This window comes from Tupaia chinensis, unplaced genomic scaffold (assembly GCF_000334495.1).
Source record: "Tupaia chinensis unplaced genomic scaffold, TupChi_1.0 Scaffold000147_1, whole genome shotgun sequence".
NCBI classification, from domain to species: Eukaryota; Metazoa; Chordata; class Mammalia; order Scandentia; family Tupaiidae; genus Tupaia; species Tupaia belangeri.
Genome location: NW_006159617.1, coordinates 31535 through 58073, shown reverse-complemented (window position 1 = coordinate 58073; position 26539 = coordinate 31535). Strand labels below are relative to the sequence as shown.

At 42.5% G+C, this 26539-nt stretch overlaps 1 protein-coding gene and 1 non-coding gene across 2 annotated transcripts; one reads left to right on the top strand and one right to left on the bottom strand.

Annotated features, from left to right (window-relative positions):
- Positions 1-1529: 1529 nt before the first annotated feature.
- Positions 1530-1636, top strand: LOC114007300 (U6 spliceosomal RNA). Its single transcript, XR_003548926.1, has one exon. It is a non-coding gene; the product is annotated as a U6 spliceosomal RNA (small nuclear RNA).
- Positions 1637-2097: 461 nt separating this feature from the next.
- QNG1 (Q-nucleotide N-glycosylase 1) lies at positions 2098-19332 on the bottom strand. The gene is made up of 4 exons (XM_006145458.3): positions 18730-19332; positions 17988-18247; positions 10931-11126; positions 2098-3191 (listed from the first exon to the last, which is right to left on the bottom strand). Exons 1-4 carry the CDS (start codon positions 19064-19066, stop codon positions 2959-2961), a joined length of 1026 nt encoding a protein of 341 aa, XP_006145520.1. The 5' UTR covers positions 19067-19332; the 3' UTR covers positions 2098-2958.
- Positions 19333-26539: the final 7207 nt, after the last annotated feature.

The window sequence follows — 26539 nt, the reverse complement described above, 5'->3', positions numbered from 1 at the left end:
CCTCACACCAGCTGTGTGTGTGCATGTGCCCAAAATCCCGACAGGAGAATGGAGGAGAAGGCATTGTGATGTGGTCATTCCACACACACCCAGAAGGGAGAATGATTTCTTGCTTTCTGTCTCTCACTCTGGTGAGTGCCCTATAGTAAAAATCTCTTAAAAAATAGAAGAAAAAAGAATTTTTCACACACTAGATTTGGCTAACCTCTTTGTTTTCACTTAACTTGTTCTATTTCCTACATTTCCTATAAACTAATGGTTAGATTTAGATTCCTGATTAGTTCAGGTTCAACTCTTCTAGCAAGAATAATTCATAGACAGAGTAGTGTACTTCCTATTGCAACACACTTGGAAGATGGCTACTTTTTTTTTTTTTTTGGCTATAGGACAAGTGTGCTCGCTAGAAAGACAGAGAGAGACAGAAAACCAGAAATTACCCTCAGGGCATGGCCATGCTGCAATTGCTTCTCCTTTGTTCTCCTAGGATTTGGGGCATGTATATACAAGTGCTAGCATGAATTTCAGGTCATAAGGTCTGGGGCTCAAACCACAGTCGGCCATGTGGGAATCCAGAGCCTTAACCACCTAACGTCTTGTCTTTTTTTTTATAATATTGCTCAGTCTAGCCTTGAATTTAATATTCTCCTGCCTTAAGCTCCCATGTGGCTGAAATTACAGATACGTGCCACCATGCTGGCCTTTAGGTTAGATCTAGAATCAAAGCAGGCCTCTCACGTGGCTGCAGCCTACAGAGCACAGCATCTTAGCAGCATGTGCCACAACTTATCTAAAAGTGAAGAAACCAGGCCAGCCAGGTGGCATGGTGGTTAAGGTGGCTGGATCCCACCTACCGAACTGCATGGTTTTAGTCCTAGACCCAGTGGCTTGAAAAACACACAGAGCGCATGTGCATGTGTGCCTAAAATCCCAAGTAGAGAATGAAGAAGGGACTATAGTGTGGCCATCCCCCTGGTCAGGGGGAGTGCATTCTCACTTTCCCTCTCTCTCCAGTGAGTGTACATGCCCTATAACAAAACATACATACGTAACACCTCACGCTTTAATTCTATTTTTCCATGACGTTTTTTGAAGTCCCTGCATATACATATCACCAAAGCAATCACAGGCCAGAAAAATAGGAATACTATGAATAATAAAACATTGATAGTATACCAGATCTACCTTTGGAAATGGGGATGGGATCGCCTTCCTCTAAGTCTCACAGGGTAGGGACAGACACAGGACCTCTACTTATTACTGTGTAAGTTGTGCGTTGCACGACTTCCAGAGGCCCCATTCAGTCAGTTTTAAGATTATGATGATAAATTTCCAGCAGATGGCAGAAAAGTGCTTGGGAAAGGGCACTTTTTCTGATGAACAGAAAGTCACAGCCAAACAGACTAGGTAGATGCCTGACAAAATCAAGATGGTTAGAAAGTGAGGGTGATGATGGGATATGAGTGCTTGGTAGTTTGCAACAGAAGTAAATAATCTAATTTATTATAAACCTTTTAAAATGATATGTGGAAGTGCTCGCTTCAGCAGCACATATACTAAAATTGGAACGATACAGAGCAGATAAGCATGGCCCCTGCACAAGTATGATGCGCAAATTCCTGAAGCGTTCCATATTTTCAAATATATACATATATATGAAACTAGAAATGGAAAATTATTGACAATAACATGTATGATTAAGCCGCTATGCAGTATATTCTGGATGGGAAATCACGTTTTGTATGCTATGACAATGCTCAGTGAATGAATGTAAATTAATTAATTAAAAACAAATAAGGGGAACCAGCAGTTAGCGTAATGGCTATGTCGCTGGACTCCCACGTAGTCGACCGCGGTTCGTGTCCCGGACCCGGTGGCTTAAATCTCACGCTGGGCGCGAGTGCGTGCGTGCCCAAGATCCCGAGAGGAGAATGGAGGAGAAGGGATTGCGGGCAGTATATTCTGGATGGGAAATCACGTTTTGTATGCTATGACAATGCTCAGTGAATGAATGTTCCAAAAAAAAAAAAAAACAAATAAAAGAAAAAAATAAACTATATGTGGTAAATTCTATTTTAATAAAATTATCCATTCCAGATTAAAGAAAAAATTGAAAATCTTTATTCAATTCCAGTATATTCTCTTGGAAAAAAAATACTCAGAAAATAGATAGACCAAATTGAAAATCGTGATGTACAAAACCCACTATCATTTATCAATAAAAAGTGAACCAGTGGCAAGATTCATTTTCACGAGAGCAATAGCGATGCATACATTAAACACCCTACCTTCTCTTTCTCTTTTATAGCAAATGATTAAGGTATGGAAAAGACTCCTACACCTAGAAAAAAGCTATCATTGAATAGATAAAATACTATCACTGAAGACTGACCACAAGATAAGGCATGATTAATGTTAAGAAACCTACTTTCTTTTCTTTCTTTTTTTTTTTTTTCCTATCAGAGAGGGAAGGAAAGTGAGAAAACATCCCTGCTAGGGAGATGGTCAAGCCATAATCCCTTCTCCTTCATTCTCCTAGGGGGGTTTTGGGCACACATGTCAGGTGTGATTTTTTCAAGCTATAGCATCCCCGACTTCAGAGCTCAAACCATGAAGCTGGCTGTGTGGGATCCAGCTGCCTTTACCTTCGTGCCACCTGCTGGCCCTCAAGAAATCTGAGATTGAAAGAAAGTATTAACGTTTCTTCACTATGTAAACTGTGTCCATAAAAAGAGATGATGGAGTCAAAGCTCAACAAGCAGATATGGGATAAAGTTAGAATGCACAGCTATCACTGTTTCAGGAAAAGACTTCAGGAAAAATCTTTTGAAGTGATACTGGATACTCAATTTTCTCATGATTGTAACTCCACTTTCTCTTAATATCAAAGCAAAACGGTATACATGATTATATGATTTAAAAAATGTAGAGAGGTTTCTTTGGATCATTTTACACTTGGGGTCAATAGTATATGCAACGTGTGCGGTGAAACGGAATTCCTTTCATATCTTCCCTGTGGTCCCGAGCGTAGTCCCACAAGTAATAATCCAGAAGAATGGAGTTGATCTCTCCATTAGGCTTTTCATCCTTTTTTTCAATAAGCTCTAGAAGGCAATCCCGGATCAGCTCGACACACCAAAGTGAGCACCCTCTGATTTCCACCTCTTGCTTATCCCCATATGACAGCATTTCTCCTACAAGGGGAAAAATAGCAAGAAGCATTAATAGTCAGATACAAAATCTACCCAGAACTTTACTACAGAATAAAACACAGCATTTAAGTAGTACTCATTTAAAAACTGTAAACCTCGGACTTTATTTTCTTTATTCATGAAAGAGTAACGTGTGCATGTACAAGAGAATGACAACAGAGCATGAGAGAGAGAGAAGAACCATCCATAGGATCTGGGCACACCATGCTCTCCTTCCTCCAATGCTCCAGCTCGGTAGACCCTGGGCATCTGCATGCAAACAGGGATATTTCAGGCTATCTGGCGTGATATTTGAACCACAGCTGCTCTGTGGAATCCTGTTTTTCTTTCTTTCTTTTTTTTTTGAGAGTTTTTTGCTATAGGGCGTGTGCGCTCGCCAGACAGACAGAGAGACAGAAAGCAGGAAATCACCCCCCAGGGGTGGTGGCCATGCTGCAATCCCTTCTCCCTTCTCCTCCATTCTCTCGGGATCTTGGGCACGCACGCACACACGCCCGGCGTGAGTTTAAGCCACCGGGTCCAGGACTCGAACTGCGATCGACTATGTGGGAGTCCAGCGACATAGCCATTACGCTAACTGCTGGTCCCTGGAATCCTGTTTTTCTTGAGCAGCGATCATTACCACTATAACAATGAGCCAGCACTCAAGACTTTATTTTTGGCCACTTAAGTCACTTCTAAACTTAAGCATTATTCAAAACTGTAAGTTAAAAGTCCATAAGGAACAGGAACCATGTCTGACTTGTTTGTCTCAATATTCCCAGGCCTCAGTACAACACCTTGCACTTACTAGTTCTACAAGAAGTACTTCAGGGACCAGCAGTTAGCGTAATGGCTATGTCGCTGGACTCTCATGTAGTTGACCGTGGTTCATGTCCCAGACTTGGTGGCTTAAAACTCATGCTGGGGGACCAGCAGGTGGCGTGGTGGTTAAGGTGCTGGACACTCCCACATGGCTGACCAGGGTTCAAGTCCTGAATCTGGTGACTTGCTTTCTCACTTCCTCTCTCTCTCACTCTCACCCTCTGTCTCTCTCTGGTCAAATTGAGAAATAAATGAATGAATAAATAAAATAAATAATTATTAAAAAATTAAAACCCATGCCGGGTGCGTGTGCATGCGTGCCCAAGATCCTGAGAGGAGAATGGAGGAGAAGGGATTGCAGTGTGACCATCCCCCCTGGGGGGTGATTTCTCGCTTTCTGTCTCTATGTCTCTCTCTGTCTGTCTGGCGAAACCTCTCAAAAAAAAAAAAACACACACACACAAAAACAAGAAGTACTTCAGAAATCAGTATGTGGTAACCATAAATTTAAAAATGTGACATTACATTTATTCTATTTTTTTAAAGAATTATTTATTTACTTATTTAATTCCATTTGTTATAATTATCTTTTAATTTGAACAGAGAAACAGAGAGAAAGGGAAAGCAAGAAATGCAAGCCATCAAGTCCAGGACTCAAACCACAGTTGGCTATGTGGGAATCCAGCGCCTTTAACCACCATGCCACCTGTCAGTCCCCATTTATTATATTATTAGAAGAAAGGGAGACCAGCAGTTGGTGTAATGGCTATGTCACAGGACTCCCACGTAGTCGACTGCAGTTCGAGTCCCGGAGCATCTCCCTTCCTCACTTGGATACTGAAGGTTGTCTTAGAGATGGACACCTTAGGTGCATTAGGGAGAACTTGGGAAATTAAACTTGTTCACTTGAGAAGAGAAAACCGTGACCTTCTTTATATTCAGAATCTTCTAGTCAGCTCTGTTTGCATATGGAGCTGAGCACTCACACAAGATCTCCAGTCTACTGAGGGTATATCTGATCCTATGGGGTGGGCACTGGCCTTGCCTTGCACTGAGACTAAAGTAGGGCTCATCAACTTGAATGTCTGTAAAATCAGGCAGGGTAAACAAATGTGGGCATCAGACACCAACTGTGGTGAGCTAAAGAGTGTGGGCTGCCCTATCTATCGGTACAACGCGCTTCCATGTCTCTACTCTTAACAAGAAAGTAAGTTTGATTATCCTCCTTTACAAAGGAGAGCAAGGGAAAGGGAAAGATAGGCATTCTGGACAGGGTCTCACCTGTGTCATGGTCCTCTTGTCCCAACTTCCTTATTAATTAAGATTATAGGTGCACGCAACCATGCCCGGTATGTTGGCTTGGGAACTAAACCTGGACCTCTCATGTAATTTCCAGCCTCCTTCAGTGGTGATGCTACCTGTGTATCACTATAGCTGAGTCTCAAAAAGTTTGATTTTTATGTGAAATATTCTCATTTTCAAGCATTGGATACTAAATAAAAATTATTTAAAGTACTGTTCAGGCCAAAGAAAACCTGCAGGCTATACTTGGCCTCTGGCTACCAGTCTACACCCCTGCAAGAGTTTCACAATACTCAAGATATTCTGTGATCCCTAAAGATGAAGGCAAAAGGCCCCAGATCCACTGGCTTCATCTCTGGCACCAGGATCTTTTTTTTTTTTTTTAAAGAATTATTTTATGATTATTTTTAATTTGCTACAGGGCATAAGTGCTCACCAGAGAGACTGAAAGTGACAAAGCACACCTCCAAGTCCAGAACTCAAACTGTGGTCAGCCATGTGGGAGTCCAGCGCCTTAACCATCATGCTACCTGCTGGCCCCTGACACCTGGATCTTAAGTGGCATTTCTTATGCTCCCTCCATCTAACTCCCATAGCCTCGGGCACTGGTCAGTGGGGCAGGCAGAAGAACAAAGCTCCATTTCCTTACTGAGACTCAGGTTCCAGCAAACAAACTCATACCTTCCTCTTTGACACTCCTGTTAATCAATTCTTCCAAACGTGACCCTCAACTTGCCAAACTCTCAAATCAACCATGAGAGTGACCTTGGAGTCAGATGCTACCACCCAAGTATGGCCGTTAGATAAGACTAACGTTCTAGCTGACGGTCTGTCTGCAACCTTGAGGCAGACACACCCCGTTAACAGCACCCAGACTCCTGACTCATAGAAGCTGTGAGTTTATAAATATTTGTTTTAACCACCAAATTTCAGTGTAATTTGTTACACAGCAAAGATAACTATCATGAGTTAAACTATGTTCCTCCCCTCAACCACCAGGCCACAGAGCCAACCCCAAAGTTCAACTTTGATGAACTGAACTAAGGTGCAAAGGAACCTGTCCACCTTGTATGAAAGTCATAAGGATAGCAGAGTTTCCTTTGCAGGTGGTGTGGTGGTTAAGGTGCTAGACTTCCACAGGATGACCACAGTTTGAATCCTGGACCTGGTGGCTTATTTTCTCACTTTCCCTTTCTCTCTGTGTGTCCCTCTCTAGTCAAAATATAACAATAACAAATAAACTTAAATAAAATTCTTAAAAAAAAAAAAAAGAAGGTAAGCACAAATGGAGGCAAAAACAGTTGCAGCTGGACATCTGAATGATAAGTGCCTCTGAAGCTGAAATGAATAAAAAAGAGAATTCAGACAACTCTGTACGACTATTCCAGATGATCCCTTCTCACCAGATGATACTGTCTCCCTGGGTTCTTCTCAGTGTAGCAGAGACTATTCAATACTACAACAATTCAAAAGGAGATGGGCAAATCATGAATTAGGAAAAGGAAGTGAGAGGTGGCGCTTGAGTTAAACTTCTGTGGATGTGTAGGACTTGAACTGAAAAAAAAAAAAGAAAAAAGAAAGGAAAGAAAATTTGGGCATGGGAAACCATGCAAGAGAACACTTAAGAGGTGGGAATGTGCAGTTATAAAAGGGCCAAAAAATGTTTCTGTATCAACTGACCATGGCTATATGAAAAAGTGGACTTGATCGTCAAATGCTGGCCCTTTTAAGGGGTATCTAACAACTGATGACCCAAGACATGAGTGTTATGACATAAAATAGCAAGTTATTTATTTATTTATTTATTTATTTATTTCTGGGAGAGGTTTTTGCTATAGGGCGTGTGCGCTCGCCAGAGAGAGACAGAGAGACAGAAAGCAGGAAATCACTCCCCAGGGGGGATGGCCACGCACGCACACGTGCCCGGCGTGAGTTTAAGCCACCGGGTCCAGGACTCGAACTGCAGTCAGTCGACTATGTGGGAATTCAGCGACATAGCCATTACGCTAACTGCTGGTCCCAACAGCAAGTTATTTTTCAAATGAGGCAACAGGGACAAAATAGATTACCTAAGGCAGCAGAAAAAAAAACAGAAAAATAATGGCACTTTCATATTCTATTATTCTGATTTGGGAGATTTAAATCTGCTTTACAAGAGAAAATTATTCAATTATTGGATCATCAGAAAAGTCATGACGCGGGGCTGGCAAGTGGCATGGTGGTTAAAGGCGCTGGACTCCCACATGGCCGACCACGGTTCAAGTCTCGGACCTGGCGGCTTGCTTTCTTACTTCCTCTGTCTCTCTCTGATCAAACTAGAAAATAATAATGACAATAATAATAAATAAAGTTAAATAAAGTAATTCTTTAAAAAAAAAAAAAGAGAGAGAGAGAGACCAGCAGTTAGCATAATGGCTATGTCGCTGGACTCCCACGTAGTCGACTATGGTTTGAGTCCCGGACCCGGTGGCTTAAACTCACACCGGGTGTGTGTGCGTGCATGCCCAAGATCTAAGAGGAGAATGGAGGAGAAGGGATTGCAGCATGGCCATCCCCCTGGGGGGTAATTTCTCACTTTCTGTCTCTCTGTCTTTCTGGCGAGCACACGCATCCTATAGCAAAAACCTCTCCAAAAAAAAAAAGTCATGACGCATTTTTGCTTAGAAAAATAGATCACGACTTTTCTGATGACCCAATATAAAAACTACTTTTTCAAAAAAAAGTAAAGAAAAAAAGATTAATCTGTAATTTTATATAAATTAAAGGAGCTATAAAAATTTAAAAAAAGGTAAAGAAAATAATAGAAGAAAATCTTGAGCCCCAAAGAAAGAAATTAGCATGAAAACCATACCATTATTTTTCTTATGCAAAGAAATCTCTAAATATGAAAAGAAGAATTATTTTATTTTAATGAATTATTTTAACTTCATTCTAACTTGACCAGAGAGGGACAGAGCGAGAGAAAGAGGATGAGGAGAGTTCCAGCAGCTCCGGCAGCGGTGGGAGGAGCGTAGGGTTTATCTGCTCAACTCCGCAAAGGTTCTAGGTGCCTCGCGGCCTCATCAGGCACCCAGCACGCACTGCACCCTGTCCGCAGCCAAGATGCCGAAGAGGAAGGTCAGCTCAGCCAAGGGGGCGGCCAAGGAAGAGCCCAAGAAGAGATCGGGCGAGGTTTTCGGCTAAACCTCCTGCAAAAGTGGAGACGAAGTCAAAAAAAGGCGACAGGGAAGGATAAATCTTCAGACAAAAGAGTTCAAACAAAAGGGAAAAGGGGAGCAAAGAAGAAACAGGCTGAAATGGCCAACCCAGCACTAAAGAAGATTTACCTGCAGAAAGTGGAGAAACTAAAAATGAGGAGAGTTCACCCTCTGATGAAGCGGGCGAGAAAAAAGTCAAGTCTGAGTAATATCATATCCCATGTCTTATCAACGGTCCCTGTCTCCCTTCTTGTACAATCCAGAGGAATATTTTTATCAACTATTTTGTAAATCCAAGATTTTTAGTAGCTCTAGAAACATTTTTAAGAAGGAGAGAATCCCACCTTATCCCATTTTTTAAGTGTAAATGCTTTTTTTTAAGAGGTGAAATCATTTACTGGTTGTTTATTTTTCAGTACAACCAGAAAATAGTGGAATATTGACTTATAGGAGGCTTTGACTCTCTTGCGCATCAGCTTAACATTCCATAGGTGGGGGCGGGTGGGTAGTTTTAATATCCTAAATACAAAGCATACTAAATGGCAGTTGGGAGTCACAGTCATGCATTTAATGTGTCTTGAATATTTTAAATGACTTCTATTATGTTTTTTAGTAGTATTGTTTCCTAAAGAAAAAACACTCTTTGATTGTTGCTCTCCCTGTCAGAATTGTGTGCACTCTGTAACATCTTTAGTCGTGGTAGTCCAGTTTTCCTAATAATTCTGTTAATGTGCTGTGAAAGATTGGAAATTTGAAGTATGTAGTCTGTATGATACTAAATTGTGATTTGGTGGGACTTACATAACAGCTTTCAACATCTGAAGACAGTGGTTCTTGATAATCTCTTAAGGAAATTTTGCCTACAAATTTGAAGCTGGAATGTCACTGGAATAACTTAAAAAGAATCACTATACTTGCTTTTTAAATTTTTGGTACGTATGTTAAGAATTGGGTACAAATTGAAATGTCTGTACTGATCCTTGACACAACCAATAAATCTCAATTACAAAACTGAAAAAAAAAAAAAAAAGAGGATGAGGAAAAAAAGTGAGAAAGCAAGTCACCAGGTCTGGGACTTGAACCGTGGTTGGCCATGTGGCGGTCAAGTACTCTTAACCACCATACCAACTGCTGGCCCCACTAATTTTCTTTTTTAAAGAGTGATTTTTGCTATAGGGCATGTGCGCTTGCTAGAGAAAGAGAGAGAGAGAGGCAGAGAGACAGAAAGTGAGAAATCACCCCCCAGAGAGAATGGCCATGCCATAATCACCTCTCTTCCCTCTCCTCTTGGGACTCTAGGCATGTACACACACGCACCCAATGTGAGTTTCAAGCCTCCAGGTCCAGAACCCGAATCATGGTCAGTCATGTGGGAGTCCAGTGACACAACCATTATACCATCTGCTGGCCCAAAAAAAGCTAATTTCCACACAAATTTCTCAGCCTAATTCACTTACATATATACATTATAACAAATTTCCAGTCTTGATAATAATTGCATCCACGGATGGTGAATAAATAAGCCCAGAGAAGAGGGTGTGTCATGCAAGAAAATCCACTGGCTGACCTCGGAGCCTCTGGACTGGAACTCTAGTACATAATACCTCTCTCTCAGCCCACACATTGAATCATAGTGCAGTGTGCTCTTCAGCTTAACTAACACTCTTCAAATACTATACCTGGTCAAACTGTCACAGAGTTGCACACCTTCATGTAACATGAATTTAGGTTTCATATTGTTAGGATCTGAAATTAGAATGTCTAGGGGCAAGCAGGTGGTGTGGTAGTTAAGGTGTTGGACTCTCACATGGCTGACTGTGGTTTGAGACCTAGACCTGGCAGCTTGAAAATCATACCGGGTATGTATGTGTATATGCCAGAACTCCCGAGAGGAGAAGGAGAAGAAGGAACTGCAGCTTGGCAATCACCATGGGATGATTTCTCACTCCTGGATAGAGAGAGAAAAACCATAAAAAAAAAAAAATCTGAAACTCTAAATAGCACTATTTTTCACAATATTCATGTTCTACAAGATAACCAAGGAAAGCTGTTTTATCTCTCTTTTAATTATTCTTGCTTTTTTCTTTACGTATACTTTTAACAAGAAATGGTGGAGGTTTTTTTTTAAAGCAAAGGAATCATTCTGTAAAAGAAACAAAACAGAGACACAATTCATAGGTAACAAAGAATGACTTAATTAAGATTGCAAACCTGGGGCCGGCAGGTGGCATGGCAGTTAAGGGCACTGGATTCCCATATGGCTGACCACAGTTCAAGTCCCAGACCTGGCAGCTTTCTCTCTCTCTTTCTCTCTCTCTCACTTTTACTCTCACTCTGCCCTTCTCTGGTCAAATTAAAATAAACAAATAAAATTAAATTAAATAATTTAAAAAAAAAAAAAAAAGAAAGATTGCAAACCTTTAAGAAGCTTCTTCATTAGTTCATCAGAGTACTTCAGGGCTCCAAGGTGAACAAGAACCTGGGGTAATCTGTAGTCAGCAAACATAGTGATACTGGAGATGTCCTTAAAACAGCCGTCTCCTTTTCCTTCTAATACACTCCATGTATCTGCCACAAGAATTTGGGCTCGTTTGAAAAAAGAAACTCTTTTCCCCTGAGGAATGTAGAGAACATAAATGCTACTCAGGTACTGAAAAGCTTTATGTGTGCTATGAAAAAAAAAGTATATGTTGTAACATTTCGTCAAGGGCAGAATAATCTTGTGCTGTTGGTAACAATTTATAGATCTTTCACAAAAGGACTTAATAAACATTAAATGACCTCTGTCACTCCAAATTCACTTCCCATTTCTTTTTTTTTTTTTTGAGAGATTTTTGCTATATGGCACTTGCGCTCACCAGGAAGACAGAGAGACGGAGAAACAGAAAGCAAGAAATCACCCCACCCGGGGGGATGGCCACACTGCAATCCCTTCTCCTCCATTCTCCCCTCGGGATCTTGGGCACGCACACACACGCACCTGGCTTGAGTTTAAGCCACCAGGCCCGGGACTCGAACAGTGGTGGGAGCCCAGCACCATAGCCATTACGCTAACTGCTGGTCCCTCACTTCCCATTTTTTAAAAGAATTATCTTATTTAACTTTATTTATAATTTTTTAAGAACTATTTTTTATTTAATTTTATTCATTGTCATTATTTTTCTTTATTGTTGTTATCTTTTTTTCTTTTTTTGGAGAGGTATTTTTTCGCTATAGGGCATGTGCATTCACCAGACAGACAGAGAGAGACAGAGACAGAAAGCGAGAAATCACTCCCTGGGGGGATGGTCACGCCACAATCCCTTCTCCTCCATTCTCCTCTCGGGATCTTGGGCATGCACGCACACGCGCCCGCGTGAGTTTTAAGCCACCGGGTCCAGGACTTGAACCGCGGTCGACTACGTGGGAGTCCAGCGACATAGCCATTACGCTAACTGCTGGTTCTCTTTATTGTTGTTATTTTGAAGTTGACCAGAGAGAGAGAGAGAGAAGGAAAGTGAGAAAGCATGCTGGTAGGTCCGGGACTTGACCATGGTCAGCCATGTGGGACTCCAGCACCTCTAACCACCATACCTGCTGGCCCCTCTTCCTATTTTTTCAAGGCACATAAAATACAAATTATGAAATTCCTGTACTATTTAGTATTCTTGTCAATGGTGTTACTTCACATATGCATTTCTGGATCACTATAATTTGTTTATTATTACTATTTTTTAGTTGTATTTATTATTACTATTTAATTTGACCAGAGAAAGAGAGAGAGAGAGAGAGAGAAAGTGAGAAAGCAGGCTGCCAACTTGGGGGACTCAAACTGCAGTAAAGCCTGTGGGAGTCCAGTGCCTTAAGCAATGTACCACATGCTAGCCCTGTTTATTAGTGTGTGTGTGTGTGTGTGTGTGTGTGTGTGTTTGAGTTTTCTGGCACGTGCACTCGCCAGACAGACAGAGACATAGAGACAGAAAGCGAGAAATCACCCCCCGGGGGGATGGGCACGCCGCAATCCCTTCTCCTCCATTCTCCTCTCAGGATCTTGGGCACGCACGCACACGTGCCTGGCATGAGTTTTAAGCCACCAGGTCCAGGACGCGAACCATGGTCGACTACGTGGGAGTCCAGCAACATAGCCATTACACTAACTGCTGGTTCCCACCCCGTTTATTATTTTTAATGTCTTGCTAGTATTCCTTTTGAAAGTTTGTCAAATTAAAAAATATAGATACATTTTTTTTCCGAGAGGTTTCACTAGAGGGCACATGCGCTCGCCAGAAAGACAGAGAGAGACAGAGATATAGAAAGCGAGAAATCATCCCCCAGGGGGGATGGCCACGCTGCAATCCCTTCTCCTCCACTCTCCTCTTGGGATCTTGGGCACACACGCATGCACATGCGCCCGGCAGGAGTTTAGGCCACTGGGTCCAGGACTTGAACCACGGTCAACTATGTGGGAGTCCAACAACATAGCCATTATGCTAACTGCCGGTCCCAAAAAATATAGATGCATTTTCTGATTGTGACATAATCCATATTAATTGTGTAAAATACAGAAGAACACAAAGGAGAAAATAATCATCCTCAAGCTCATGTCTGAAAAAATCACATAGTTTTATAACTGTTTTCTTTCGGATAATCTGATTAACTTATTTTAGAGATGAAGATGTAATGGATCAACAGCCAGAATTGATCACCCACTATGGTAATGTCCAAAGTCAACATGTAAGTCCATATAACAAAATTAACTTGTTAACTGTATTTATCCATAGAAGAAAAAATTTTGCCAAGCATTTTAAGATAGTGGGTTATAATTTAACTTAAGAATTCTCTGTAAACCTCCAAATGGAAATTTGCATGGGCTACAGAAAAACATAATTACTGGGGCTGGCAGGTGGTGTGGTGGTTAAGGGCACTGGACTTCCTTAAGGCCAACTGCAGTTCAAGTCCCGGACCTGGGCTTGCTTTCTCCTTTTCCCTCTCTCTCTCTCTTTCTCTCCTCTCTCTCTCTTTTACTCTGTCCCTCTCTGGTCAAATTAAAATAAATAATTAAAGTTAAATAAAAAACAAAATTACTATCCACTCCTAGTCCTAATACCAATGATAATAACCTCTAATCATTTTATATATATATACACACACACATATATATATAATTGTGGGGGTTTTTTTGGCTATAGGGTTTGTGTGCTAATGGGAGAAACGAGAAGAGAGAGAGGGAGGGAAAGTGAAAAAATACCCTCTAGGAAGGATGGCCACACCACAATCCATTCTCCTCCATGGTCTCTCGGGATTTTGGGTTCATGCGCACACTCATCTGGCGTGTTTTTCAGGTCCTTAGCCAGCCATACAGGACCCAGTACTTTAACCACCATGCCATCTGCTGGCCCCTCAAATCATGTTTTATAATTATTTGTCTGCTTGTTGGAATAATCAATATTACTAGCTACCAAAATATATCTTTTTTTTTTGAAGAGGTTTTTGCTATAGGGCGCGTGCGCTCGCCAGACAGACAGAGAGAGACATAGAGACAGAAAGCGAGAAATCACCCCCCAGGGGGGATGGTCACGCCGCAATCCCTTCTCCTCCATTCTCCTCTCGGGATCTTGGGCACACACGCACACGCACCTGGTGTGAGCTTCAAGCCACCGAGTCTGGGACGCGAACTGCGGTTGACTACGTGGGAGTCCAGCGACATAGCCATTACGCCAACTGCTGGTTCCCCCAAAATATATCTTGACTGACCACCTTGGAAAATATTTTAATTAGTAAGTGACATAAGTAATTGAATAAAAAAAGAAATCAATGGGGTCAGCAGGTGGCATGGTGGGTAAAGCACAGGACTCCCACATTCAAATCTCAGATCTGGTGGTTTGCTTTCTCGCTTTCCCTTCCTCTCTGGTCATGTTAAAATATGATAATAATAAACAAATGGAAATAATAATTAAAAAAAGAAATCAAAATTTTAAGGAAAGGTTCCATATAAAAATTCCACAAGATGATAATATAGATTTCTTCATTTACTAATAAAACTCCAACGACACTGTCAGAATTAAAAATTATCTAATACTGCTTAACTTTAAAGTACACCTGTTATCATCAATCCAGAGTTACTCTTACTAAATAAATTAAAATTCCTAAAGCTACTATTAGGAAATTCAGAATTCTTACTCTCTTTTTCTTTTATTTTTTTTAAGAGATATTTTTGTTACAGGGTGCATGTACTTGCCAGAGAGACAGAAAGTGAGAAATCACCTCCCAATGTGGTGGCCACGCAGCAATCCCTTCTCCTGTTGGGATTTTGGGCATACATGCACACACTTCCACCCTGAGTTTTAAGCTGCCAGGTCCAGACCTTGAACTATGATGGACTACCTAGGAGTCCAGCTAGCTATGTTACCATTACGCCATCTGCTGGTCCTAACATACTTTGAATACAAAGATAAATCTCAAAGTAACCTTTCCATTAGCAGTATGGTCAGTCAGAAGAGAATAGCATTCATTGGAGGCCTAGCAACTCTTTCCAGGAACTCTCTCTCTGCCTCATTTAACTGATCACAGTCAAGGCCAGCCACACTGATCACAGCTAACTCTCTCTCTGCCTCATTTAATTGATCACAGGCAGCCACATTTAACTGATCACAGTCAAGGCCAGTTCAATTGGTCCTTGTCCAGGAGTTTTAGAACTGGCACTGAGGGGACCAGCAGTTGGAGTAATGGCTGTGTCGCTGGACTCCCACATAGTTGACTGCAGTTCGAGTCCCGGACCTGGTGGCTTAAACTCACGCCAGGCACATGTGCGTGCGTGCCCAAGATCCTGAGAGGAGAATGGAGGAGAAGGGATTGCAGCATGGCCATCCCCCCAGGGGAATGATTTCTCGCTTTCTGTCTCTGGCAAGTGCACACACCATATAGCAAAAAACGTCTCAAAAAAAAAAAGAATTGGGAACCAGCAGTTAGCGTAATGGCTATGTCGCTGGACTCCCACGTAGTCGACCGCGGTTCGCGTCCCGGACCCGGTGGCTTAAAACTCACGCCGGGCGCGTGTGTGTGCGTGCCCATGATCCCGAGAGGAGAATGGAGGAGAAGGGATTGCGGCGTGACCATCCCCCCTGGGGGGTGATTTCTCGCTTTCTGTCTCTATGTCTCTCTCTGTCTGTCTGGCGAGCGCACGCGCCCTATAGCGAAAATCTCTCTCAAAAAAAAAAAAAGAATTAAAAAAAAGAATCTTTTAAAAAAAAATTTTAAGACAGATTTTTTGCTATAGGGCATGTGTGCTCACCAGAGAAAGAGAGAGACAGAAAGCAAGAAATCATCCCACAGAGGCTGGCCATGCCACAATCCCTTCTCCTCCATTCTCCTCTCAAGATTTTGAGCATGCACACACATGCCCCACATGAGTTTTAAGTTGCTGGGTCCAGAACTCGAACCACAGTAAACTACCTGAGAGTCCAGTGACGTAACCGTTATGCCATCTGTTGGTCCCTAAAAAGAATCTTAATTAGCATATATGATCAGGCATCTTCCAGTAGTCAAAAGGCTAGTTATTTCCTGACTAACTGACCTAAAGGTAAACCAATTAACCTTTCAGATTTGGTTCCTGTTCTACAAAGAGGTCTACTCCTTGCCCTACAGAGCTGTTCTATGGATCAAATGAGAATCTAATAATTTTAATAATATTATTGGGGGGCTGGCCTCATAGAATAGTGATTAAGGGAGCTCTGATCCACATGGCTACACTGGCACCCTGCATAGGCCAGGCATATGCATGTGTGTGCCCAAAATCCCTTACAGAAAGGAGAAATGGAGGAGAAGGGATTATGGCATGACCATGCCCCATGGTGGTGTTGGTGGGGCGGTTCTTTCTCCCTCTCCTCTGTTATCTTCTGGCGAGCACACATGCCCTCTGGCAGTAAAATATATATTGGTAATTTGGGTTATTGTTGAATTGTGATTTCAAGAGGATAACTTTAAAATTTCAATCTGATATAAAGATTCACTAACTTGGGGCTGCTGGGAGGTGGCATGGTAGTTAGGGCACTGGACACCCACATGGCCAGCTCGGGTTTGAATCTGGACCTGACAGCTTGCTTTCTCATTTTCCCTCTTTGTCTCCCTCTTTGGTCAAATTAAAACTTAATAATAATAAATAAAACTATATAAAATAACTCATTAAAAAAAGATTCATTAGGGACCAGTAGTTAGCGTAATGACTATGTCGCTGGACTCCCATGTAGTCTACCTCGGTTTGAGTTCCAGACCGGGTGGCTTAAACTCACGCCGGGCACGTGTGTGTGCGTGCCCAAGATCCCAAGAGAATGGAGAAGGGACTGCAGCGTGGCCATCACCCCTGGGGGGTGATTTCTTGCTTTCGTCTCCCTGCCTCTCTCTGGTGAGCGTACACGCCCTATAGCAAAAACCTCTCAAAAAAAAAAAAAAGATTAATTAACTTATTCAACAGATTTATATGATGTGATTCCTTTCACATTCCATAACTATGGTACAGTTAAAATATGCAGTGGTAAAGGATTCCAAATGAATTTTATGAAAATAAAATTCAGGTATATACTGGGAAGATAAAACAAAATGTTTTATTATAGTTTAAAAGTATACCTACAAGGGACCAGCAGTTAGCGTAATGGCTATGTCACTGGACTCCCACGTAGTCGACTGCAGTTCACATCCCAGACCCGGTGGCTTAAAACTCACGCCAGGCGCGTGTGCGTGTGTGCCCAAGATCCCGAGAGGAGAATGGAGGAGAAGGGACTGCGGCGTGACCATCCCCCCTGGGGGTGATTTCTCGCTTTCTATCTCTCTGTCTCTCTCTCTCTGTCTGTATGGCGAGCGCACACGCCGTATGGCAAAAAACCTCTCCAAGAAAAAGAAAGAATTAAAAAAAAGTATACCTACAAGAGGGGCAGTCTTCAAAAAGCTTATGAAAAAATGTGTATTATGAAGAAACTATGCCGAGTTTTCAAAATTTTTTGCTCAAAATAAACTCCTACTTTAATTCCACTTTCTCACAAACTCTTTGGAGTTCTCATATATTTAATTTGTTTGCATCATAAAGCAAATAATGTTAAAGTACACTGTATATTAAAGTATATATACACATTGAACTTGGCAAAAAAAAATCTTTCGATAGAATTTAGGACCCATTCTCATTTTTGTCCAGTGAAGTAAATTTTTCCAATAAAAAGACCTGAATTAGCCTCGCATGACAGCAATATGGAGGGTTCCTGTTTTCTTTTGATTTGAAACATATTAAAGGAAGAGGAAAAAAAAGTCAAAAGTAAATAATAACGGAAATACCCTAATTAGAAAACAAAAGGCAAGTAATAGCTTTGAAATACTATTTGTTACTGTTTCTCCTCCACAGGGAACAAACTTCTAAATTTAACTTTCTGTAATCAAATCAAGTTCTAAAAGTAAGGCAATTAATTTAGAGGATTAACACTTGTAAAATCTCCCAACAGAAGCAACTCACCTCAAACTGAGTAATGTCTCGGTATGAAGGAAAACTTTCAACCACCAAGTGCATTAACTTCTGTGCGCTTTTATCACTTTTGCGCACGCAGTTAAGAAAAGAGCCTCCAAACTTCTCCAGCAGAATTTTCCCGGTTTCATTGAGAATTCGATGCCTCTCTTCTATCAAAGGCATGGAAACGTCTGTGTCCGAAAGAAATATCTGCCGAACCTGATCCAGAGACACTGTGGCATAGTATGAAGCACTAGTGATCGGTATTCCTTTAAGGAGAAAAGAACATTTAGAGGAATAACGTCATACGTTTATATTCATTAGACCCTTCCTTGCTTTCGCAGGAAAGAAACCAAGTTGAGTGTTACAGGGATGCACCAAAAGTGGATACAGCACATACAAATCAGAAACGAAACCCTCTTTTCTACTTGCTCGTCTGTATTCATCCACTGCAAACCTGCAATGTTACATCAGATGTATTTTGACTGCCTAAAAAGTTTGATAATGTGCCTTTGTCCTTCAGATAACATTAACGTGGTTATCTTTAGAAAACTGACTTTTATACTTACGCTGGGTGATGGTAAAAATATTAGGATCTTTCCCCACTGATCATGCCTCTTCCTATACTTTTATTTTAAACAGACGGACTGGCAGCGAAGAACTGCACGCTAACACAATAGTGCATCTCCCAGCCCGCTCCCCGGACCCCCCACAGTGACCCCAAGCCTCTGACCGCGAGCGGGGCACTAACCTTCGTCCAGGGCTCTGTTGACCGCGGCGCACAGAGACCAGTACCCGGTGTACGTCCTCCCCCTGTAGCCCACCACACACTTGTGCTCATCCTGCTCCGACCAAAAGGAGAAGTTGAGCGTGTCCGTCAGGAACACCCAGTTGACTGCGGCCTCGTCGGCCGCCCTGGGATTCAGCTCATGAAGGGCCTTCCACGCCCCCACGCTCAGGTCCGGGCCAGAGGCCTTGGCCAGCAGCAGCTCGGCCACCCTCTGCACGCCTCCGCTGTCAATGAACACATCCCGACTGTTTTCTGCAATGAACTTGGCAGACTCCCTGGGACTCAGAAGCCCGTCCATGCCTCTCTCCTCTGCGACTAGGGAACGTCGGGCGCTTTGGGTCTCTAGGGCCCGAACTCTGCCGTCTCTAGGCGGGGCAAGGTTCAAAGTCTCTCTAAGCCTCTCCCAAGGTCCCTCTGAGCCTTGCCCTCCCCTACCCACGTGGGATCACTTCCCCACCGAGGTCCCGCCCTCCCACAGCGAGGCCCCGCGAGCCCCCAGGCTGCGGAACACCGCCCCCCACCAGCGATCGCATAATAAAGCGATCCGGGAGGCCGCGGGGCCGCGCCCAGCCGGGGCCTTAGGCACTTCCGGGAGGTCGCCCCGCCCCTTCTCGCTCGGGCGCGCGCCTGGCTCCCCTTCCGGTTCCGAAGGTGGGGAAACCTCCTCCAAGTGCCTGGCGCGTGCCGGCCGGGAGTCGCCCACCCTGGGACGTGCGGCTCCGCCATCTTGCGTTTTTTCCCACTCGGGTTCCCGCAGGTGAAACGCAGGAACTGCGGTTTGGCGTCGTGGCCCCGGACGTGGCATTCCAAGCCGAGTCCCGCTTTGCCCTCACCGGGCTGCCTCCCATCTGCCCGAGGGCGAAGTGTGGGCGAGACCGCCCCGGCGACGCCTTGCGTCCGAGGCCCTGCCCGACACGAGCATTTTTGGCCGTGACTCGGTGCGAGTGGCCGACCCACCCCCGGACTGCGACACCAGGCGGCGGAGCCCTAGCCCCAAGCCCCGGCGGCTGCTGCTTTCCTTTGCTAAATTTCTGGTCGTTTGGAGGGCGATTGAACGTTTCAGATTAATTGGCAAGTTTGGAGAAGTGATGTGGAAACAAGGATATTAACCGTTAACATTGCACGGCTGGCCTGTGCTCATTAAATTCTGATTCTTATCTCGTCTGGGTCATGACAGAAGCGGCTATTAGCTCGTCGTGCAAGTGAAGCCGAGTGGTTTAGGGATTAGACCCCTCCACCCCAATCAAAGCAATGACTCGGAGAGATTGAAATCTGAATTACTCAGTTCCCCCAAATCAAGGGCACTTGGGCCTATCACCCATTTCTTTTTATTTTTTAATATTTTATCTAATTTTATTTATTTACTTGTTTTAATTTGACCAGAGAGGGACAGAGTGAGAGCGAAAGACAGGTAAAGTGAGAAAGCAAGCCTCCAGGTGTGGGACTCGAACTACATTAGGCCATGTGGGAGTCCTGCGCCCTCAACTACCTGCAGGCCCTCTCACCAATTTCAACTATTCTGGTTGTCAGTGTATCAATGGCTCCACTAAAAAGACACCAATAAAAGGAAATATGTCAGTATCACCACTACAAAGCTTTAACAATTCGTTATAAGAGGAGGAGGGAGGCACAGAAGTCCACTTAGCTATGATTCAAACCTAGCCTCAGTGGTTGAGTCAGGTCTTACAAGACTACAACAGAATCCCTGGGTGCCCCAAATCCTGAGTGTTGTAGAAATGGAAGAGAAAGGATTGAGATGTGACCACGAACGCTTTAAGAAAGTGCTCTCTCTTGCCATGTGTGAATATGTACATTTTTTTTCCTCTTTCTCTCTAGTGAGTGCACATTCTCATTAAAAAATAATAATAAAAAGCCTACTGATGCATATCAGTATAGAGATCTGTGTTTTTATTCTCATTCTGAGACTTTAACCTCCAAAGATAACAATGTTCACAGCTTTGGGAAAGTCATCTATTTTAAAAAGAACCATGGAGGGGACCAGCAGTTGGTGTAATGGCTATGTCTGTGGACTCTCATGTAGTCAAACATGGTTTGAGTCCTGGACCTGATGGCTTAAACTCAGGCCCGGTGCGTGTGCATGCATGCCCAGGATCCCGAGACTAGAATGGAGGAGAAGGAATTGCAGCGTGGCCATCCCCCCAGGGGGTGATTTCTCTGTCTCTCTGTCTCTCTGTCTTTCTGGTGAGTGCACATGCCCTATAGCAATAACCTCTCAAAGAAAAGAAAACAAAACAAAACAAAAACATGGGACCAGCAGATGGTGTAGTAGTTATGTTGCTGAACTCCCATGTAGTTGACCATGGTCTGAGTCTGGGACTGAAGGCCTAAAACTCTGAACAGGCATGAGTGCTTCCTTGCCCAAAATCTCGAGAGAAGAATAGAGAAGGGATAGTGGTGTGGCCATTCCCCATGGGAGTGGGGTGATTACTCTCTGTCTCTCCAGGGAGCACACACACCCTATAGTAAAAATCTCTTTTAAATGAAAGCAGCAGCAGCATGCCGATCCCACAGTTCCAATTGTGGATCTGGCAACCTGAAAAACATGCTAGGCAAATGGGCACAGCTGCCCAAAATCAGAAGGGGAGAAATGGGGAGAACGGATTGTGACATGGCCATTCCCCCCGGAGGGTGATTTCTCATTTTTCCTGTGTCTGTCTGTCTCTCTTTAGAGAACACATATGCCCCACAGCAAAAAAAGAAAAAAAAATTTTTCCATCTGTGTCCCTAGAGAAGTGGAAGGTCGTTTTACCTCCGATTTGTTATTTTGGTAAGGAAAAGGAATTTCAAGACTCCACTATGATTTGCTCTACTGGGAAAGTCACTAACACACAATGCAGTCGTGAATCTGTCATCTTGGCTTTTCCTGTTTACTTTGTATGGAAGAGAAATATTGAGACCGGGTAAATAAAACAAAAGCACTTATCTGGGCCAGATTAAAGATGACTGGCCATGGGGAGGTGTGTCCGGGCATGTTCAGTGACCAAGGCGACCAAAGCTATGCTCTAAACCTCATCTTCTAGACCCCCAAAACACTCAGACAAGGGTCATTGAAATCCTCAACCCTTACTGAACCTCCTGCTTTAAAGAAGAAACTTTTATAAATCTGAACTCATAATCCCTTTCTGTGAATACCATGTTGCAAAACACAGTATAGAAGAGATTTTTGTCACAGAATTGCCAGAAAGCACCACAGAGGCACAATAAATATGAGAAATCAAGACAATGTCTCGCCCCTAAGTGAAAAGAACAATCCTTAATCATGCACACAGTACAGTACAACTTGTGGAAACGTCTGATAGAGAATTCAGAATATTCATAGTGAAAGATTTAACAAGATGCAAGAGCTGAGAAGACAATCAACTCCAGCAGGTTCAGGAGAAAAGAGACAGTGAGTTCCAGGAAGTGAGGAAGTTCTTGTACAATCTGTACAAAAGTTTCTAAATCCCTTCTTTTCTATGCACTTTTTTATTTAAGAGGGTGGGGTCCCAGATGGGAACCCCCCACAATAAAGTCTCAATGTTTGGAGAAAAACAAAATCAAATGGATCTGTTGGAGATGAAGGCTGCAATACAGGAAATCAAAACCTCACTCGAAAGTATTAAAAGCAGATTAGTCCATGCAGAAGATCGAATCTTGGAAAACCTCCGACCTAGGGGGAAAAAAGAAACTGAGAAAATAACCCCCAAAAATGAGAATACTGTATGAGAAATGCTAGAAATATGCCCAAACATCCAGATAATCAGTATCCCAGAAGGTGAAAAAACTAATAAGGGAATTGATCATTTATTCCATAAAATCCTAGAAGAAATCTTTCCAAGTATAGAGAGGCATTCAAATATCTAAACCCAAGAACTAGAAAGGACCCCTAAGAGAATCAACCCAAAAAGATCTTCTCCAAGACACATTATAGCCAGATTGATCAAAACCTCAAAGACAAGATACTAAGATTGGCAAGAGAGAAACGTCAGGTTACTTAGAAAGGTATGGGGCCAGCAGTTAGCATAATGGCTATGTCGCTGGACTCCCATGTAGTCGACTGTGCTTTGCGTCCCGGACCTGGTGGCTTAAAACTCACGCCAGGGCACATGTGCGTGCGTGCCCAAAATCTCAAGAGGTGAATGGAGGAGAAGAGACTGTGGTATAGCCGTGTCCCCCAGAGGAATGATTTCTCACTTTCTCTCTCTCCATCATTCTCTGTCTCTCCAGCAAGCGCATCCACCCTATCCCCCCAAAAAGGAAAGGTTATCTCATCAGGCTAACATCAGACCTCTCATCAGAAACAATGCGAGCAAGGAAAGAATAAGAAAATATATTCAAAGTATTAAGTGAAAAACAGTCTCAACCAAGAATACGGTACCTGGCAAGATTATCCTTCATATGGGGTCATATGGGGAGAAAAGATAAAAATCATTCTCAGATAAACAAACCTGAAAGAATTTACCAACACCAGATCAGTTCTTCAAGAAGTTCTAAAAGGAGTGCTTTCCCAGGAAAACTAAAGACACGAATACAGAAATAAGAGAACAAAAAGCAACCAAGAAAATTACCAACTTAATGCTAGGGTCAAGGAATATCAATAATAACATTGAATGTTAACTTCCAGGATTTAAATGGAAAGATAAAGATGGGCCCACAGAAATGCTACAAATTCAACACAAGAGAGATTACTTACATATGACTGAACTGGGTGAAATAGAATTTTATGACTTTTGAGTAAAATATTACTGACTTTTTCTTTACTGTGCTTTGTTTTCCCATTTAAGGATTTTGCTTTCTTTTAAGCTGTTGGTAGGTTCAGCAATTCGTTAAAATGTTTTTTCTTCTTGTTTGTTTCTTTGTAAACATAAACTTTTCTCCCTTCCTGACCCCTCTGCAATTGGAAAATATTTGGGAGTATTCTTAATTCGTGGTAGAATGGTTATTTGTGTAAGTTCAATAATACCTGTTGCCTTGAATCAGAAATTGGAAATACTTGTTATTGGACAGGACTTTGATTGGAATGTCATATCTGATTAAACCAGAAAATTACGGAACTAACGTAGATCTCATGTAAGTCAATAAAAGCTCTTGGAAAGATGGTCTGGCACTATATGCAGTTCTGCCTAGCAGAGAGGATTGGATAAACTACATAAAAGAATTCATACCATAAAATAACCTGGACTTTTCCAGCCCAGCATTGTAATCAATAGAGATTGCAAAAGAGCAGCCACAACCAGAGGATTATCTTGAAGACTTTGAAGGAAGAAAAAGAGACTGATCTTTGCTAGCAGATGGTATATCACAGAATACTTGGTAGGCAAGGCTGAATTGAGAAGGTTTACGTGTGAATTTTGTGCTGGGTGTTTGCTTTTCAACAGTTTGAGGAGTTGACGTGTAAATATTTTCTCAAAAATGTTTAAAACCATACTATGTCTGTTGTTACAGAGTCACAAAATTATAACAAATATTTCAAGCATTATCTTTAAAATGAAGTTTCTTGAAATTTTGAAAGTTGTTTATTGACTGTCAAGAACTATGGAATATGAGCAAACATTTTTTAATATGTAAATGTGGGAAAATGTAAAAATAAATAATTTTTTTTTTTTAAAGATGATTGCCCATGGGACCAGCAGATGGCATAATGGTTACGTCACTGGACTCCCGTGTGGGAGTGGTTTGAGTTCTGGGCCTGGTGGCTTAAAACTCATGTTGGTGGGGCTGACAGGTGGCATGGTGGTTAGGGCTGTTGGACTCCCACATGGCTGACTGCGGTTCAAGTCCCAGACCTGGCAGCTTGCTTTCTGACTCCCCCCCGCCATCTTTCTCTGATCAAATTAAAATATAATAAAATGATAATAAATAAAATAATTTTAAAAACCTCATGTCGGGCACATGTGCTTGAGTGCCCAAGATCATGAGAGGAAAATGCAGGAGAAGGAATTGTGGCGTGGTCATCCTCCCATGGAGGTGATTTCTCACTTTCTGTCTGTCTCTCTATCTCTCTGTCTCTTTGGCATGTACATGCCCCAATAGCGAAAGTCTCTCTCTCTAAAAAAAAAAAAAAGATGATGGGAACCAGCAATTAGCATAATGGCTATGTCACTGGACTCCCACGTAGTCGACCGCGGTTCGCGTCCTGGACCCAGTGGCTTAAAACTCACACTGGGCGCGTGTGTGTGTGTGCGAGCCCAAGATCCTGAGAGGAGAATGGAGGAGAAGGGATCACGGTGTGACCATCCCCCTTGGGGGGTGATTTCTTGCTTTCTGTCTCTCTGTCTCTCTCTGTCTGTCTGGCGAGCACACACGCCCTATAGCAAAAACCTCTCAAAAAAAGAAAAAGTGCAAAATGCAAAAGTGTTACAGATTTAGGATGATTTTTTAAAATAATTATTTTATTGAACTTTTTTTGTTTAATCTGACCAGAGAGGGACAGAGCGAGAGAGAGAGCAGGAAAGTGAGAAAGCAAGCTGCCAGGTCCAGGACTCAAACTGTGGTCACCCATGTGGGAGTCCAGCACCCTTAACCACTGCACTACCTGTCAGACCCCAGATTTTAAAGGCAAAAGTTATGAGCTAGCCTGTGGTTTGGTGGTTTAGGAGCTGGATCTCATATGGCTAACTGTGTGGTTCAAGTCTAGACCCGGCAGCCTGAAAAACACTCCAGGTGGGACTAGCAGATGGCATGGTGTTGTTAAAGGCACTGGATTCCCACAGGGCTGATCGCAGTTTGAGTCCTGAACCTGGTGGCTTGCTTTCTTACTTTGCCTTTCTGTTTCTCGCTGGTCAAATTAAAATATAATAATAACAAATGGAATTAAATAAACAAAAAAACATAAAAAAATCTTCCAGGCACGTGTGGCATCCATGTGTGTGTGCCCAAAATCCTGAACAGGAGAGATGGAGGAGAAGGGATTGTGGCGTGAGCGTTCCCTATGGAGTTGCTTCCTGGTTTATCACCCTTTCTCTTCCTCTTGTAAACATACGTACCATCTGGCAAATGTAAAAAATATGTAACTTTCTTTCATGAGCAGGAGAGAAAGAGAGAGAGAGACATAAATTGACAAACCTCCAAAAAGGTCTCAAAGCTGTGATCCATCCTAGCCTCAGCCATCCCTGGATCACGTGTATGCAAGGTCTATTCAAGGAGGTCTCTGGATGTGAACTGAGAACCTTGCCATGTAAGACAGCCTCACAGAGCATCACGTTTTACCAATACAACACCATCCTGTTCCCAAGCAGCCATTTGCATTTTCAAGGTTAACAAATGAGGTAGGCATGATCAATGATGTGTGTCCTGAAGAGTATCCAAGTTACATTATTCTAGTCATCAAGACAGCCACCATTCTGAATAGCTAAATTAAATGGTCAAACTCTTGCTAACTATCATTGCTATGTCTTCTATTTTCTGTCATGATAGGCCCTGGTGCTAACTAAAGAAGGTTAAGAGGAATTGTTGAGAATTTGCATAAGTTGACTAGAGTAGTAAGGGTCAACAGTAGACATTGCTAGAGAGGAGACTGTAGTTTCTCATATATGCAGAAAGGGCTATGTAGAGAAGTAAAACGGATATACTTCCCTCAGTATCCCCAAAGTTACTGAAAGACTGAAGCCTCAAGGAGGCTTGGTAGGGTAGAGTTGTGGTTCACTACAGTATAACTTTTCTGTTCCTTTTCTTCTTGATTTATCCAGAGTTAGTATTTATCCATATTTAAGATTTACTTTCTTGAAATTCTCCCATGGCTTCCAGGGTATTTTATTATCCTAGTTTTCTT

What these genes read in the sequence shown, in the direction of transcription:
- QNG1 (XM_006145458.3), bottom strand. Translation starts at nt 19,066, where the DNA reads ATGGACGGGCTTCTGAGTCCCAGGGAGTCTGCCAAGTTCATTGCAGAA. An exon ending in CAACAGAGCCCTGGACGAAG is followed by an intron (nt 18,248 to 18,729) that starts GTTAGTGCCCCG and finishes TTCTCCTTAAAG; the next exon opens with GAATACCGATCACTAGTGCT. An exon ending in GAGACATTACTCAGTTTGAG is followed by an intron (nt 11,127 to 17,987) that starts GTGAGTTGCTTC and finishes TACATTCCTCAG; the next exon opens with GGGAAAAGAGTTTCTTTTTT.